This window comes from Pongo pygmaeus, chromosome 3 (genome assembly GCF_028885625.2).
Source record: "Pongo pygmaeus isolate AG05252 chromosome 3, NHGRI_mPonPyg2-v2.0_pri, whole genome shotgun sequence".
Taxonomy (NCBI): Eukaryota; Metazoa; Chordata; class Mammalia; order Primates; family Hominidae; genus Pongo; species Pongo pygmaeus.
The window spans coordinates 90014536-90031790 of record NC_072376.2 but is presented as its reverse complement, the minus strand read 5'-3'; the positions used below and the strand labels follow the sequence as shown (position 1 = coordinate 90031790).

Sequence of the window (17255 nt, the reverse complement as noted above, 5' to 3'; positions counted from 1 at the left end):
TTTACTATTGAATCCAGTGGACTTACCCTTTGTATAAGAAACATTCCTGAAAAAGCAACTGTTAGTATTTCTTACTCTTTCATAACTGTTTCATATTATCTCAAGTACAAGCATGTTTCCAGAAAATTTGTACTAAGTATCAACTGAATGAGTAATTTTGAATATTATCTCCTTAGTCCTTCATTCAGTTTTTCTAGTTGAAATGGTAGTTTTCCAAACGATTGTCTTTGGCAGGCCTTCGATTCTAGTGGCATTTTGTCTACTGATTTACATTCTTTAAAATCTATCAAGTCAGGCACCACTGATTAACATTCATTAAAATCTATCAAGTCAGACGCCAGCTCTGCTTCACCAACTGTAACTTAGCTTTGTTTATGCCTATGGATAAATTATTTTTTATTAAATTTCAATTTGTTATATGGTAAGTACCTATATGTAGCCCTTTTCTAAACTTCTTTGAGAGTCTGTTTAGTTTTTTGTCAGTGTCACTTTCCAAGGTGATCCAGAAAACCAGATCTCTTCGTTTTAAAAAAGTTTAAGATGGTAATAGCAGGAGTGGCTTCTGAAGCAATTGAAGGGATACAGTGTTGCTAATGAATGGTAGTTTTATATTCTTAGGAAGGTAAAATTTGAAATAATTTCAAAGTCAGTTTTATTAGCCATATTATGGTACTTTATGTCAAAAAAATTGAATGGAACATTTGAAATAGCACTGTGATACAGTTAAAAGAAACAATGAGAATGAACTGCTTCTGAGACATTTTGTCTTGAAACTGGTTTTTTTTTCTCTATATCCTTTTCTTCCTTTGAAACTCAGATACTGAAATTTTAGTAATGATTTGGGTCATGCTGGCTCAACAAGCTAATTTTTAGAAATTTTATTTTGAGATTTGAGGAAAGCGTGGAGAGTAGGTTATTTGAGGAATTAGGATAAGAAGGCCAATTTTAAAACTATAGACACAGGCACCGCCAGTCTAGTAAGTTGGAAGTGTTCTGTGAAGTTACTTAGAAAAATAAAAATGTCCTGAATGGTAATGCCTAGGTTTTCTTCTAGGGTTTTTATGGTTTTAGGTCTAACATTTAAGTCTTTAATCCATCTTGAATTGATTTTTGTATAAGGTGTAAGGAAGGGATCCAGTTTCAGCTTTCTACATATGGCTAGCCAGTTTTCCCAGCACCATTTATTAAATAGGGAATCCTTTCCCCATTTCTTGTTTTTGTCAGGTTTGTCAAAGATCAGATACTTGTAGATATGTGGCATTATTTCTGACGGCTCTGTTCTGTTCCATTGATCTATATCTCTGTTTTGGTACCAGTACCATGCTGTTTTGGTTACTGTAGCCTTGTAGTATAGTTTGAAGTCAGGTAGTGTGATGCCTCCAGCTTTGTTCTTTTGGCTTAGGATTGACTTGGCGATGCGGGCTTTTTTTTGGTTCCATATGAACTTTAAAGTAGTTTTTTCCAATTCTGTGAAGAAAGTCATTGGTAGCTTGATGGGGATGGCATTGAATCTGTAAATTACCTTGGGAAGGATGGCCATTTTCATGATATTGATTCTTCCTACCCATGAGCATGGAATGTTCTTCCATTTGTTTGTATCCTCTTTTATTTCCTTGAGCAGTGGTTTGTAGTTCTCCTTGAAGAGGTCTTTCACATCCCTTGTAAGTTGGATTCCTAGGTATTTTATTCTCTTTGAAGCAATTGTGAATGGGAGTTCACTCATGATTTGGCTCTCTGTTTGTCTGTTATTGATGTATAAGAATGCTTGTGATTTTTGCACATTGATTTTGTATCCTGAGACTTTGCTGAAGTTGCTTATCAGCTTAAGGAGATTTTGGGCTGAGACAATGGGGTTTTCTAGATATACTATCATGTCATCTGCAAACAGGGACAATTTGACTTCCTCTTTTCCTAATTGAATACCCTTGATTTCCTTCTCCTGCCTAATTGCCCTGGCCAGAACTTCCAACACTATGTTGAATAGAAGTGGTGAGAGAGGGCATCCCTGTCTTGTGCCAGTTTTCAAAGGGAATGCTTCCAGTTTTTGCCCATTCAGTATGATATTGGCTGTGGGTTTGTCATAAATAGCTCTTATTATTTTGAGATACATCCCATCAATTCCTAATTTATTGAGAGTTTTTAGCATGAAGGGTTGTTGAATGCCCCATTCAGGACATAGGCATGGGCAAGGACTTCATGTCTAAAACACCAAAAACAATGGCAACAAAAGCCAAAATTGACAAATGGGATCTAATTAAACTCAAGAGCTTCTGCACAGCAAAAGAAACTACCATCAGAGTGAACAGGCAACCTACAAAATGGGAGAAAATTTTCGCAACCTACTCATCTGACAAAGGGCTAATATCCAGAATCTACAATGAACTCCAACAAATTTACAAGAAAAAAACAAACAACCCCATCAAAAAGTGGGCGAAGGACATGAACAGACACTTCTCAAAAGAAGACATTTATGCAGCCAAAAAACACATGAAAAAATGCTCACCATCACTGGCCATCAGAGAAATGCAAATCAAAACCACAATGAGATACCATCTCACACCAGTTAGAATGGCAATCATTAAAAAGTCAGGAAACAACAGGTGCTGGAGAGGATGTGGAGAAATAGGAACACTTTTACACTGTTGGTGGGACTGTAAACTAGTTCAACCCTTGTGGAAGTCAGTGTGGCGATTCCTCAGGGATCTAGAACTAGAAATTCCATTCGACCCAGCCATCCCATTACTGGGTATATACCCAAAGGACTATAAATCATGCTGCTATAAAGACACATGCACACGTATGTTTATTGCGGCATTATTCACAATAGCAAAGACTTGGAACCAACCCAAATGTCCAACAATGATAGACTGGATTAAGAAAATGTGGCACATATACACCATGGAATACTATGCAGCCATAAAAAATGATGAGTTCACGTCCTTTGTAGGGACATGGATGAAATTGGAAATCATCATTCTCAGTAAACTATCGCAAGAACGAAAAACCAAACACCGCATATTCTCACTCATAGGTGGGAATTGAACAATGAGAACACATGGACACAGGAAGGGGAACATCACACTCTGGGGACTGTTGTGGGGTGGGGGGAGGGGGGAGGGATAGCATTGGGAGATATACCTAATGCTAGATGACGAGTTGGTGGGTGCAGCGCACCAGCATGGCACATGTATACATATGTAACTTACCTGCACATTGTGCACATGTACCATAAAACCTAAAGTATAATAATAATAATAATAATAATACAAGAAAAAAAAACGAAAATGATAAAAAAAAGAAAAATAAAAATGTATTAATTTTATGAAGAAAAGGCGTAAGTAGAAGCAATTCTCATACAGTTATTTTAAAAGAATTTAGAATTCACGTCCTAAGGTGTAAGGCAATACTTTATCCGACATATGGGCCAACAAGTTGTCCTTGAGCAATAAAAATTGATGTCCCAGGTCATAAAAATATGGAGGACCTCACTAATTTTGAAAATTTCTAGCTTTCTTCCAAGGATTACTTGGTCTGTTTATGGACCATGTCAGTGGAAGACTTCCTTTTACTTTGTAAATTTGTTTTATTCTTGAAATACAATATAAAAGAATAATTAACTTACATTTTAAAGAAAATAATTAAATGAATAGTTGTTCTCCTATTAGCCAATATTTTAAATACCTGTTTTAAAAAATGCACTGGGAAATATAATTGTCATTTATATAGGAGGCAAAATACCTATTTTTGTGTTGTATGTGAGTTCCTAAAAATCAATAAGAAAAAGAACAGTCTAATAGAGAACATATTAATAGTTCGTACCAGATGATGTACAAAGGTCTAAAATTGGACTTGATCAGCCTTATGCATAATAATAGTACAAATTTAAATTATATTCAATTACATTTTTCACCTATCAGATTGGGAGAATTCGAAAAATATGACAAAATAGCCCTGTTGGTGAGATTATGGGGAAATAGGCACAATCACACCTTGTCATTATAGATCCCCTATACCTTTTATGTTTCCTGCGTTTTCTTTCACGATTATGTCTTCCTCCCAGATGTTACTACTACCCTGAATTTAGATATTGGGGTTATGTATGCATCTGTTAAAGGTGTTCTAACCTTTTTATGAATGGAATCCTACTGAATGTAATTTTTATGACTTGGTTTTTATTCAGCCTTATGTTTTTATGATTCAGCCATGTTGATGCATACATCTAATGACGGTTCTTTGTTTTACTGCTGTATTGTATCCTGATATGTGAATATGCTATAATTCATTCATTCTGCTGTAGATATTTAGGTTGCTTCCATTTTTGTTTTTGGCTACTATAAGCAGTACAGCCATGAACATTCTCATACATGTCTCCTGATATACTTCATAGGAGTGGAATTGGGATGTAGAGGTCTGTACATCCTTAGGTTTTTTTTTAGGCAATACCATAATGTTTTACAAAGTAGTTGTACTAAAAGATTCTACTCAAAATAATACAGTTTTCATTTTCAGTCTTTTCTCCAACACTTGATATTGTCAGATTTTTAAGTTTTGCCAGTTATTGAGTATGAGTTTCTAACTGTACTCTTAATTTACATTTTCCTAATTGCTGAGAAGATTTTGCATCTTTTCATGTGTCTGTTGGCCATTATATTTCTTTGAAATTACTGTTGATGTTTTTAGCCTATTTTCTATTAGATGGTTTCTTATTGAATTGGAGTAGTTCTTTTTTCTATTTTGCGTTATAAGTGTCTTCTCCCACTCTATGGCTTTTCCTTTTGTTTTCTTTCTGGTATCTTTTTAATGAGTAGAATATATATATATATTTTAGACGGAGTCTCACTCTGTTACCCAGGCTGGAGTGCAGTGGCGCAATCTTGGCCACTGCAACCTCTACCCCACACGTTCAAGTGATTCTCCTGCCTCAGCTTCCCAAGTAGCTGGGATTTACAGGCGTGCATCACTATGCCTGGCTAATTTTTGTATTTTTAGTAGAGACGGGGTTTCACCATGCTGGCCAGGCTAGTCTCGAACTCCTGACCTCAGGTGATCCTCCCACCTCAGCCTCCCAAAGTGCTGGGATTACAGGTGTAAGCCACCATGCTCGGCCAGGTTTGATATTTTTAATGTAGTTGAGTTTTAAAATCTTTTCTCTTGTAGTTAGTACGTTTGTGTGTTGTTAATAACAGAAATCTTGCCCTTCCCAGATCAGAAATATATTCTCTTGTATCATCTTTTAAAAGTTTTGAGGTTTTGCTCTTTGCAGTGAATTCTTTAATTCATTTGTAACTGATTTTTTTTTTTTTTTTTGGGACAAAGTCTCGCTCTGTCGCCCATGCTGGAGTACAGTGGTGCAATCTCAGCTCACTGCAACCTCTGCCTCCTGGGTTCAAGCAATTCTCATGCCTCAGCTTCCTGAGTAGCTGGGATTGCAGGCTCCCGCCACCATGCCCATCTAGTTTTTGTATTTTTAGTAGAGACGGGGGTTTCACCATCTTGGTCAGGCTGGCTCGAACTCCTGACCTTAGGTGATCTACCTGCCTCAGCCTCCCAAAGTGTTGGGATTACAGGTGTGAGCCACTGTACCTGGCCCTTGTAATTGATTTTTAAATATAGTATGAGGGGTCTAATTTGGTGAGGAATTTAATTTAATTTTGTTTTTTCCCTATGAGTAACCACTTGTCTCAACATCATTAGTGAATAGTTTTTCCTTTTCTCAGTGATCAGTAAAGTCACTTCTCTTATGTATTAACTATGTCTAGGTCTATTTTGGGAATTTCTTTTCCTTTCCAGTAGTAAATTTGTCTAACCTTGTACCAATTAGCATATTGTCTTAATTATTATGGCTTTATATTAAAACTTGATACCTGGTTTTGAAAGTCCCCTCACATTTTTCTTTAGCAGTGTCTTGACAATTTGGGCACTGTGGCTCTTTCTCATACATAAGAAACAGCTTGTTAAGTTTCATGAAAAACTCTGTTTGAACTCTGGAATTTCATTGACTGTCTGGATCAATTTAGGAAGAATTGACATCCTAATTGTATTGAATCATCCTATTCATGAGTTTGGGCTTTTTGTCCATTTATTTAATGTCTTCTAATAAAATTTTATAGCTTTCTACACCAATCAAGTACATCTGTCAGACTTATTTCTAGGTACTTTATACTTTTTTTTTGTTTTTATTGTAAACTACAACTGTCTTTTTTCCCTTTTTTTTTTTTTTTTTTTTTGAGACGGAGTTTCGCTCTGTTGCCCAGGCTGGAGTGCAGTGGCGCGATCTTGGCTCACTGCAACCACTGCCTCCGGGGTTCAAACTATTCTCCTGCCTCAGGTTCCTGAGTAGCTGGGATTACAGGCTCCTGCCACTACACCCAGGTAATTTTTGTGTTTTTAGTAGAGACAGGGTTTCACCATTTAGCCAGGCTGGTCTCAAATTCCTGACGTCAGGTGATCCACCCTCCTTTGCCTCTCAAAGTGCTGGGATTACAGGTATGAGCCACCGTGCCTGGCCAACTGTTTTATTTTTTAAGGTTTTTTTTCTTCTTTTTTTTCTCTTTTCTTGGTTATTTCCTATTTGCTATTGGATATAGAAATACAATTGGTTTTGTTTTTTGTTTGTTTTAAAATTAATCTTACAGTAAGCCTTCTTGGCTAAACTCTCATTCTTCTAAAAACTTGTCTGCAAATTTTTTGGAGTTTTACATGCAGTAATCATTTCATCTGCTGAAAATTATAGCTTTTTTCTTTCTTTTCCAATTCTTACATATTTAATTTTTTTTTCTTATTTTAATGCACTGACTAGGATAATTCATATGATGTTGAGTAGAAGCATTAATACTGGGTGTACTTCTATTGTTTCCAGTTTTAAAGGGAATGCTTCTAATAGTTTTTATGAAGAATGATACTTGCTGTATGTTTTTGTTAAAAAAGTTTTTTAGATTTTAGAAGTTTCCTTCCATTCCTCCTTTGCTAGTTCATTTTCAGATATTTTATCAAGTACTTTTCTCCTGTAGAGATGATTATTTTTCTCATCAAAAGTTAATAAGGTAAATATATGGTAAAATATATATATGCATATACATACACACACTTTTTTTTCCAATTTTAAACAAATTTGCATTGCTGAGATAAACTCAACTTAGCCATGTTGTTACATACTTTTATATAATACTGGATTTAATTTGATAAATATCTGTCTAGAATTGTAAAGGCTTTGAGATTTTACCCTACTTAAAACTCATAAGTTAGGCAGTTACTGGTTCATGGATGGTGGCAGAAGACATAAGATTCCTGGGTCAGAGAAAAAGAACATTATTACTCAAGCCACGAAATGGGCCCAGATGCAGGCTGTGTACACAGTCAGTTTGTATTGCATGCAATTGAGTAATCCAGGTCTGGGGTCCAGCACTTTTTAAGTAAGCAGCAAATATTGTAGCAAAATAGCAAAAAGCTACTAGTCTTGCTTCCCCAGGGTAACAGTTACATGATAGTAATGATGGGTTGCCTTGACCTATTTAGTTGCCTGTATAGGTGATTATAGAAACTATTCAGCATCAAGAGACAGATAACCCTTGGAATCAGTCACACTAACCAAGAATGCAGAGGGAGGCACAAGGCCCATAGTAGACTGATTCTCCTAACAATTTTTTAAAGGATTTTTCTGTGAATGTTCATGAATAAAGTAGACCTGTGTCTTTCATGCATGTGTATCTAAGGTTTATAATGACCGTAGAAGCAGTGGGGAAAATTCTGTATTATTCAGTTCTCTGAAAGAGTTTATGTAAAATTGAATTAATGTATTCCTTGAAATCTTGGTAAAACAGTCCTGTAAAACTGTCATTGCCTGGTGTTTTCTGTTTTCATTGATGAAGATGTTAACTACTATTTCAGTGTATTTTAGTTATGAGAACTTTTGAGAAATTCTTTTTTTTTAAGTGAAAGCAAGTTTATTAGGAAAGTAAAAGAATAAAAGAATGGCTACTCCATAGGCAGAGCAGCCCTTAGGGCTGCTTGTTGCCCATTTTTATGGTTATTTCTTGATTATGTGCTAAACAAGGGGTGGGTTTTTCATGCCTCCCCTTTTTAGACCATATAGGGTAACTTTCTGACATTGCCATGGCCTTTGTAAACTGTCATGGAGCCGGTGGGAGTGTAGCAGTGAGGACGATTGGAGGTCACTCTTATTGTCATCCTGATTTTGGTGGATTTTAGCCAGCTTCTTTATGCAACCTGTTTTACCAGCGAAGTCTTTATGACCTGTATCTTGTCCTGACCTCCTATCTCATCCTGTGACTTAGAATGCCTAACCATCTGGAAATGCAGTCCAGTAGGTCTCAGTCTTATTTTACCCAGCCCCTACTCAAGATGGAGTTGCTCTGGTTCAGAGACCTTTGACATTTCTCTGCTCCTTTTTATAAGAGAACCTTTAATCCTAAGGGTTGCAGAGGGACGAGAGTGCATCTTCTGTAACTTCTTTATGCTGAACAGGGGCGATGATATTCCTTTCTAACTTTTAGGGTCTCTTGTATTTGGGGTAGAGAGGAGCTCAGTCAGAAAGCGTCAGTATGTTGAGAGCCATTCATAACTCCGAGTTCTGACAAAAGGTGATACCTAAAGTTGGCTGATTGCTGTTGTGCTCAGATGGTTTTCCTTTGGGTCAGGGATCTCTTGAGTATTACTGCTTCCATGGTTTGCCAGAAAGATGTTACTGGAAAGGGGTCCCAGTTCCAGTTCTTGGATCTCCTGCAAGAAAGAGTTTGGGGCAAATCCATACAGTAAAGTGAAAGCAAGTTTATTAGGAAAGTAAAGGAATAAAATAAAATGACTACTCCATAGGCAGAGAGCCAATAAATTTCTCACTGTTAATGAGTCAATTTTGTTGGATCATCTCTGTGATATTTTCACTTTTCTCTTTTTAAATGGGACAATTTATTCATATTTAGATTTACATGTTTTATCTAATTTTATTATCTTTTTCTGGAATATGACATCCAATACATGCAATATATTAGTAAAGTGATTCATATATAGTTACTATATAATTATCTATGTATTCATAGTCCATTTCCAGCTATTGTTTAGCTGGTATTAGACTGTGATACTTAAAATGTAGAGATTATTATGCCTTTAATTCCATATTACCATGGAGCTTCTTCTGGGTCTAACAAGACAGCAGAACTCAACTATGCTAAAGGCATCAGTATGTTGGTGGCAACTATGCATTGTTTGGTTCTGGAAGTTGAGATAAATGTGTACCTATACTGGATTATAGATTTACATACTTTCAAATGTAAACATTTAAGGCTACAGCTTTGCTTGTTTGGCTACTTTTTTGTTGCATATGCTATTTTGTTAGGAAGTATTTCATTACTCTTTCGGTCTAAGTATTTTTAATATGGGTTATCATATCTTCCTTGACTTGTCGGTTATTTAAAATATTATTTAAAATTTCCATGCATGTGATTTTAAATTTATTTTTATTGTTAGCTTTAAATCTAATTGCATTATAGACTAATGAACCAGTTCTGTGACATTTGTTGATTCTTGCCCTATGGCAAAGTATATGATTGGTTTTTGTAAATGTTTAACCTGTATCTGAAAAGAATTTCTTTTCTCTAATTGTTGGGCACAGGATTTATATATTTGTCCATTAGTTCAATTTGTAAGTTGTATTTCTCAGATTTCCTATGTCTTTAGAAATTTTTGACTGTTGGCTTTTTCAGTATTTTTGTTAAAATTTCCATTAAAATGGAATTGTTTATTTTCTTATGTAGTTCAGTCAGTTTTTGCTCTACATATCTTGGGTTTATTTTATTAGGTAGTACCCACTTAATATTGTTATAATCTTCTGATGATAGTGTCTTTTGGTGAATTGAACCCAATACTAGGTACTGAGCTTCTTATTAGGATTTTGTCTGATAGTCTGTATTTCTAATATAGCTATGCCAATTTTCTTTTGGTTAATGTTTATCTAGTATATCTTCTCTCATCCATTTACTTTCAACTTTTTGTGTGCTTACATTTAGGTATAGCTCTTATAAATAGTATATAGCTGGACTTTGTTTTTAATCCATTGTACTCTTTGTTTTTAATGTGGGTTCAGACCAGTTGCCTTACATATAATTATTGATATTTTTGTTATTGCTGTCCTATCTTTTGATTCCACTGTGTGTAATTTTTTTCTGCTTCCTCGCTTTTCTAAAAGTAGGTTTTTTCCCATATTTTTCATTCTATTTACTTTCTCTTTGTTTGAAATTGCTCTATTCTGTTTCTAGACTCCTTGTGTTTATTCTTGAAATGGTGCCTTGAATATATTTTTTAAAAGATTACTTTTAAAGTAACTTTAAAAATTGACCTGCTATTTATATATAGTGAAATTCTTAACCTCTTTGGTGTATAGTTCAGTGAATGTTGACAGACATGTAGTTGCATAACCAGCACCACAGTCAAGAAATAGAACAGTTCCATCACTCTCCAAAATTCATTTATGCCTGCTGAAGTCAATACCTTCTTCTCTCAGCCCTTGACAACTACTTTTCCAGAATGTCATATATTGGAACATACAGTATGTCACCTTTTGAGTCTGGATTTTTTGGTTTAGCATAATGTGTTTGAGGTTCATTCATGTTGTATGTATAAAACCTGTGGCACATCCATATAATGGAATATTACTTAACAATAGGAATGAAGGCAAATTTGTTTTTTTGAAATTTTATAGTTTTAGATTTTACCTTTAGGTTGATGATTTGTTTTGAGTTAATTTTTATATATGGCACAAGGTTTATTATTTTGCATATGCATGTCTGGTTATTCTACCACTATTTGTTGAAAAGATTATACTTTCTACATGGAATTTTCCTTGCAACTTTGTCAAAATTCAGTTGCCCAAATATGTGTGAATCTACTGCTAAACACACTATTCTGTCCCATTGTTCTATGCTAACACCAAAATGTTTGATTGTTGTAGTTTTATGATCAGCTATGATACGGGGATTATGAGTCTCCAAACTTTGTTCATAGTTTTCCAAGTTGCATTGACATTTCTAGATACTTTGCATTTTCATATACATTTTAGAATGAACTTACGATTTGTACAAAATATCCTGCTGAAATTTGTCATGGGATTATGTTGAATATACAGATCAGTTTGTGGATAATCAATACCTTAATGTTGAGACTTAATATTGAGTCTTTCACTTCAGTATAGCTCTTCATTTACACAGATCTTCTTTGCTTTATTTTCATATAAAGTTTTGTAGTTTTCAGGGTATAGATCTTGTAAATATTTTGCTAGATTTATATCTACTTACTTGATTTTTTATGCTATTGCAAATGGTACTGCTTTTTAAATTTTCAGTTATTCATTGTATAGAATTAAATATAATTGATATTTAATTGTATTGGGCTTGTCTCTTGTGATGTTTGTAAATTTACTTTTCCTTGGAGCTTTTTACCAACTCTTGATCTGTGAACACAGTTTCATTTCTTCCTTTCTGATACGTATTTTTAATTTCCTTTTTCTTGCTTTATCACATTGGCTAGGACCTCTTGTACTATATTGAATAGAAGTGACAATGGTGCACATCCTTACCTTGTTCTTGATTTTAGGGGGAAAGCATTATCTTTCACCATTAATGTTAACTGTAGATTTCTGGTAGATATCCTTTCAGGTTAAATAATTTTTCCTTCTTCCCCACATTTGCTGAATGGTTTTTGTCATTAATGCAAGTTAAATATGGGCAAATACTCTCTCTGGAAGTTGTTGCTATTACTTTTATTTTCAGGAAGAGTTTTCAGAACGCTTTAGAACTCAAAACGTTTCTATTACTGCTTTCTTAAATGATTGGTAGCATTTTCCAATAAAACCATATGAGCTTGGAATTTTCTTTACGGAAACATTTTTAACTTCTACTTCAATTTCTTTTGTAGATACAGGTCATTAAGGTTATCCTCCCACCTTTTTTTTTCCCCTATAGCCATGTCAGCTCTCTCCTGCAGTCATTTGGTTAATTCTCCTGCACTAATTTGGTTAATTCTCAGTGTTCTCAAATAGTTGATTCTGACAACTTTTTTGTTTTGTTTTGTTTGTTTGTTTGGATTTTTTGGTCATTGTTGCTTGTACAGAGCAGCAAATTTTTGGAGGTTTTTACTCTGCCATTTCTGCTGATGTTTTCTATCCATTTCATTTTGAGTGAGCTTTGGTAGTTTCTGTCTTTCAAGGAATTTGTCCATTTCTTCTAAGTTGTTAAATTTACACACTTATGGTTTTCTTAATATTTCTTGTTCCTGGCCGGGCAGAGTGGCTCATCCTGTAATCCCAGCACTTTGGGAGGCCGAGGTGGGTAGATGACGAGGTCAGGAGATCAAGACCATCCTGGCTAACACAGTGAAACCCCGTCTCTTCCCAAAAAAAAAAAAAAGAAAAAAAAAATTAGCTGGGCATGGTGGTGTGTGCCTGTAGTCCTAGCTACTCGAGAGGCTGAGGCAGGACAATGGCGTGAACCTGGGAGGCGGAGCTTGCAGTGAGTCCAGATTGCGCCACTGCACTCTAGTCTGGGAGACAGAGCAAGACTCTGTCTCAAAAAAAAAAAAAAAAAAAAATTTCCTTTCCTTTTACTGTCTTTTTGGCTGTCGCTTCATTTTTGATATTTATAATTTGTGTCTTTTCGTTCTGGTCAAAGAGAAGTGTATCAGTTTTATTGCCTCTTTTTCAAACTGTGCCACATTTTGAATTCGGTATTTTTTTTTTATTTTTATTGATTTCTGCTCTTAGTTTCTTCTGCTTGTTTTGGGTTTCATTTGTTCTTATCATTGAATTTAGATCTTTTTGTTTCTAATATCAGCATTTAAAGCCATAAGTTTCCCTCTAAAAACTGTTTTTTCCATATCCTACAAATTTTGATAATGTCATGTTTCCATTTTAACTCAAAACATTTAATTATACTTTTATTTTTTGAGACAGGGTCTCAGTCTGTCACCCAGGCTAGTGTGCAGTGGTCTTATCATAGCTCACTGTAGCCTCTAACTCTAGCACCCAAGCAATCCTCCTGTTCAGCCTCGTGAGTAGCTGAGACTATAGGTGCACACCACCAGGCCCAGTTAAATAAATTTTTTTGTTTGTAGAGATGGGGGTCTCACCATGTTGCCCAGGCTGGTCTTGAACTCCTGGCCTCATGGAGTTCTCCCACTTTGGCCTCCCAAAGCACTGGGATTACAGGTGTGAACCACCATGCCCGGATAAATTAAAACATTAAAAAATCTCCTGGTGACATCCTTTTTGGCTCATGGATTATTGGGAACTGTGATGTTTAATTTCAGAATATTTGGGAACTTTCTGGGTATTTATCTGTTGGTATCTAGTTTTATTTTGTTAGGCCATGACTGTATGTTTTGTATGATTTTATTTCCTTTTTAATCTGTTACAGTTTGTTTTCTGGCCCAGAATATGGTCTCACTGGTGAATGTTCATGTGCGCTTGGAAAGAATGCATATTTTTTGGTTTCTGAGTGGAGTATTATGTAAATAATAGGCCAAGTTGGTTGATAGTGTTCTGTTCTTCAACCTTACAAATTTTTTTGTGTGCTTTTTTCTGTCAATAACCATAGGAGTGTTTGAAGTCTCAATTACAATTTGTGTAACTCTTTGGAGATACTATTTTATTGTATTCTAGCTCCTGTTGTCGCTGTTGACACTTGTCATTCTCCTGTTTATTCTTTTGATATGATCGGTTCTTTCAACCCATCTTGGTTTTTTGTTTTTTGTTTTTTGTTTTGTTCTTTTTTGGAGACGGAGTCTCGCTGTGTCGCCCAGGCTAGAGCGCAGTGGTGCAATCTTGGCTCACTGCAAGCTCTGCCTCCCGGGTTCACACCATTCTCCTGCCTCAGCTTCCCGAGTAGCTGGGACTACAAGCGCCCGCAACCACGCCTAGCTAATTTTTTGTATTTTTAGTAGAGACAGGGTTTCACCGTGTTAGCCAGGATGGTTTCGATCTCCTGACCTCATGATCCACCTGCCTCGGCCTCCCAAACTGCTGGGATTACAGGTGTGAGCCACAGTGCCCAGCTACAACCCATCTCATTTTAAAGTCTTCTGTTTGTCATTTTCTAGTTTGCACTATAATCTGTTTTTAAATGAAATCCTTTCATAAACTTATTTGCATATATTGTGCATCTTGTATCAGTTCATTTATTTAAAAAACTGGTTTTTGAAAATTTGTAGCCTTTCCTCTTCAGATATTGCCTTTTCTCACTTCTCTCTCTAATCTCTCTTTCTGGCTAGGAGTTAAATGTTTACTGTTTGCTGTAGGTGTTGGTGATAGTGGTAAGGTGTGGAGGGAGAGGAAGTGCTCTATAGTCCTGTAATTAGGTCTGCCTTAGTGAGCCAGAGTTGACTATTTCCCTACTTGATGTCAAAGGCTAGAGAGGGCATTTATCTTACTCTAGGTCTGTTAAGCTTTGGGAAAACTTAGATTCTGGTAAAATAGTTTCCTTTGAAGATAGTACTTGTTAAGGAGAACATTACTTTCTCTTGCCTCCTTTTGGAAGAATAAGGAGATTTTTCTTCAGTCTTCATAATGAGAGCCTGGTAAGATTCCTGGAAGTAAAACTTAGGAAAGTGTGGGAATGCCCTAAGACTAGGCCCTCTTGGAGTTTTTAACTCTCAAGCTAATCTACATGGAGCCTCCAGTAATTTGTCAGTTACACTTTAAAGTGTTCTAGGTCTAGTTCTAGCTGTGGACTTCTGCTGCCAGTAAGTTGTGATTCTGTTTATCTGCTTGTTTGTGTTTGGGACAGCAGTTTGTCCTATAACCTCAATTGTGAGGACAGGAGTGACGGCTTTTAAAATCTTTACATGTTGGATCAGAACTTAAGTCTTGTTCTTTCTAGAACTCCAATTTCATATAGTATTCTAACTTCTATATCTTTTACTGTCTTATGTTTTCCATCTTTGTGACTCTCAGTGATGTGTTTTGGATAATTTTCTTTGAATCTGTTTTTCTTGATGACCGATTTTCTTTTCAGCTGTGTCTAATCTACTGCGTAACTCGTTCATCAAGAGTTTTTTTCCCCTAGTACTTGGAGTTGTAATTACATTCAGTAAAATATCCAAATATTTAAAATCCAGTTTCACTAATTTTGACAAAGGTATACACCTTAATAGCCGGCATCTTAATCAAGATAGAGTATTTCCGTCACCCTAGGAAGTTTCCTCTTCCCACTTGCAAGTCAATTAGGAACTACCAGTCAGACTTCCAAAGTATTCATACCATTTACCAGTAATTGAATTGAAGTAGAAGAGTTCAAGGTATTCTGCATTCTTTGTAACATTTGGTTGGTCGTTAAAAAAATTTGTTTAGGCCAGGCAGAGTGGCTCATGCCTGTAATCCCAGCATTTTGGGAGGCCAAGGCGGGCGGATCACTTGAGGCCAGAAGTTCAAGAGCAGCCTGGCCAACATGATAAAACCCTGTCTCTACTAAAAATACAAAAATTAGTGGGCATGGTGGCGGGCGCTTGTAGTCCCCATCTGCTTGGGAGGCTGAGGCACGAGAATCACTTGAACCCAGAAGCTGGAGGTTACAGTGAGCCCAGATTGTGCCAGTGCACTCCAGCCCAGAGTGAGACTGTCTCAAAAAAATTTGTAGCTGTGCTGGTGAGTATGTGTTGCATTGAAGGTTTGGTTGATTTGTTATTTAATAGAACCTTCAATTTTGGAAGTTCTTTGGTTTTTATTTTTTCAAATTTGAATGCTAGACTGTTGTTGCATGCTTGTCTTAATGAATACCTCCTTTATTTCTTAAGGGACTATATAGTCTGTTACCAATAGTGTGTTCTTTGATGTATGATAAATCTGTACTCTTAGTAGTCACACATTCCTAATTACTGTTATAACAAAATTCTTTTCTTCTCACATTTCACTAACATATCTTGGTAACACATTTTCTTCTTACTTGAAATATGTTTGTTTTCCCTATATATAATATAAATATTCTAAGAAGACCCCTTCTTTTTTAAGATATCACTAATTCTTTCTCCCGTAGGGCTATTTGAGTTTGTCTGTGGTCTTAAAAGATAAATGCAGGTTTTCAAAGATTAATGTAGAACCTATAGGATTACTTCAAGGTGCCAGGTTGTGGTATTACTTCAGAATTGACTAAGATTAATATATATGCTTTTATGTATATGTGTATATATGTTTTGGACAAGCCCAAATTTTAGAGTTTGAAGATTCTGAAGTTTTTCTTTATGACTATCTTAAAGAGAATATTTATTTACACATACATTTTTAAATGTATATAATAGATTAAATACAGTAGAATTCAATTTAGGAAATTAGTATTTTATTTTGTAGTATACATTTCTGTCTTGCCTTGCAGTTATAAGTTTTACAGGTTTTATTTTTGTCTTCTGCTTTAGGCAATCCTTTATCACAGGATATTCTCAACTTATACCAGGACCCAGATGGAACTCGAAAGCTACTGAACTTCATGCTTGACAATCTCGCAGGTAACTGTTAGTGACAAAGCTGTAAAATAAATTCTACAGATATTATTAACTAACTAATATATGTTGCTCAAGAGCATCTGACTGTTTTTTTATAATTGCTTATGGGTTTGGAGTTCTTCCGTTGTATATCCTATGTTAGTGGAACATTCTTCTTTTCATATACTGAATGTTTTCTATTTACCAAGCAATATGTTAGGAGATTAGTTGCATTATTTTGTTTAAGAACCTAGGACATAGGAACTTTAACTCACAGTTTAGAGATGCAAATTCTGAGATTCAGAGACTAAAGTAATTTATTTATACATAGCTAATCAGTGCCAGAGCTGTGAATCTAAGATTATCTTGCTCTTAATCACAAAAATACACAGTTATTAGTTGTTTGCATTTGATGCAAATTACTTGGAACCCAAACATTTTACACATTTTTAATGAATGAAATGACTAGTTTGATTCACCGCACGTTTGTGGAAATTTTGCAACTAGGTTTTAAATTAAGAACACCAGATTTATTTAAATACAATTTAAAATCATTGTATTCCAAATGGAAGTTTTCTTCTATAAGAAGACCAGGCCGGACGTGGTGGCTCACACCTGTAATCCCAGCACTTTGTGTGGCCAAGGAAGGTGGATCACCTGAGGTCAGGAGTTCCGAGACCAGCCTGGCCAACATGGTGAAACCATGGTGAAACGTCTCTACTAAAAATAACAAAAAATTAGCCAGGCATGGTAGTGCGTGCCTGTAATCCAAGCTACTC

The 17255-nt window shown here is 35.6% G+C and overlaps 1 protein-coding gene across 10 annotated transcripts in view; it reads left to right on the top strand.

Moving 5' to 3' along the window:
• CNOT6L (CCR4-NOT transcription complex subunit 6 like) overlaps positions 1 to 17255 on the top strand; it is a 109162-nt gene that overhangs the window by 49380 nt on the left and 42527 nt on the right. For all 10 annotated transcript variants that reach the window (XM_054484902.1, XM_063663786.1, XM_063663787.1 and 7 more), the window contains exon 5: positions 16411 to 16500. In XM_054484902.1, the coding sequence (XP_054340877.1) occupies positions 16411 to 16500 (90 nt within the window). The remainder of the gene's footprint in view (positions 1 to 16410; positions 16501 to 17255) is intronic.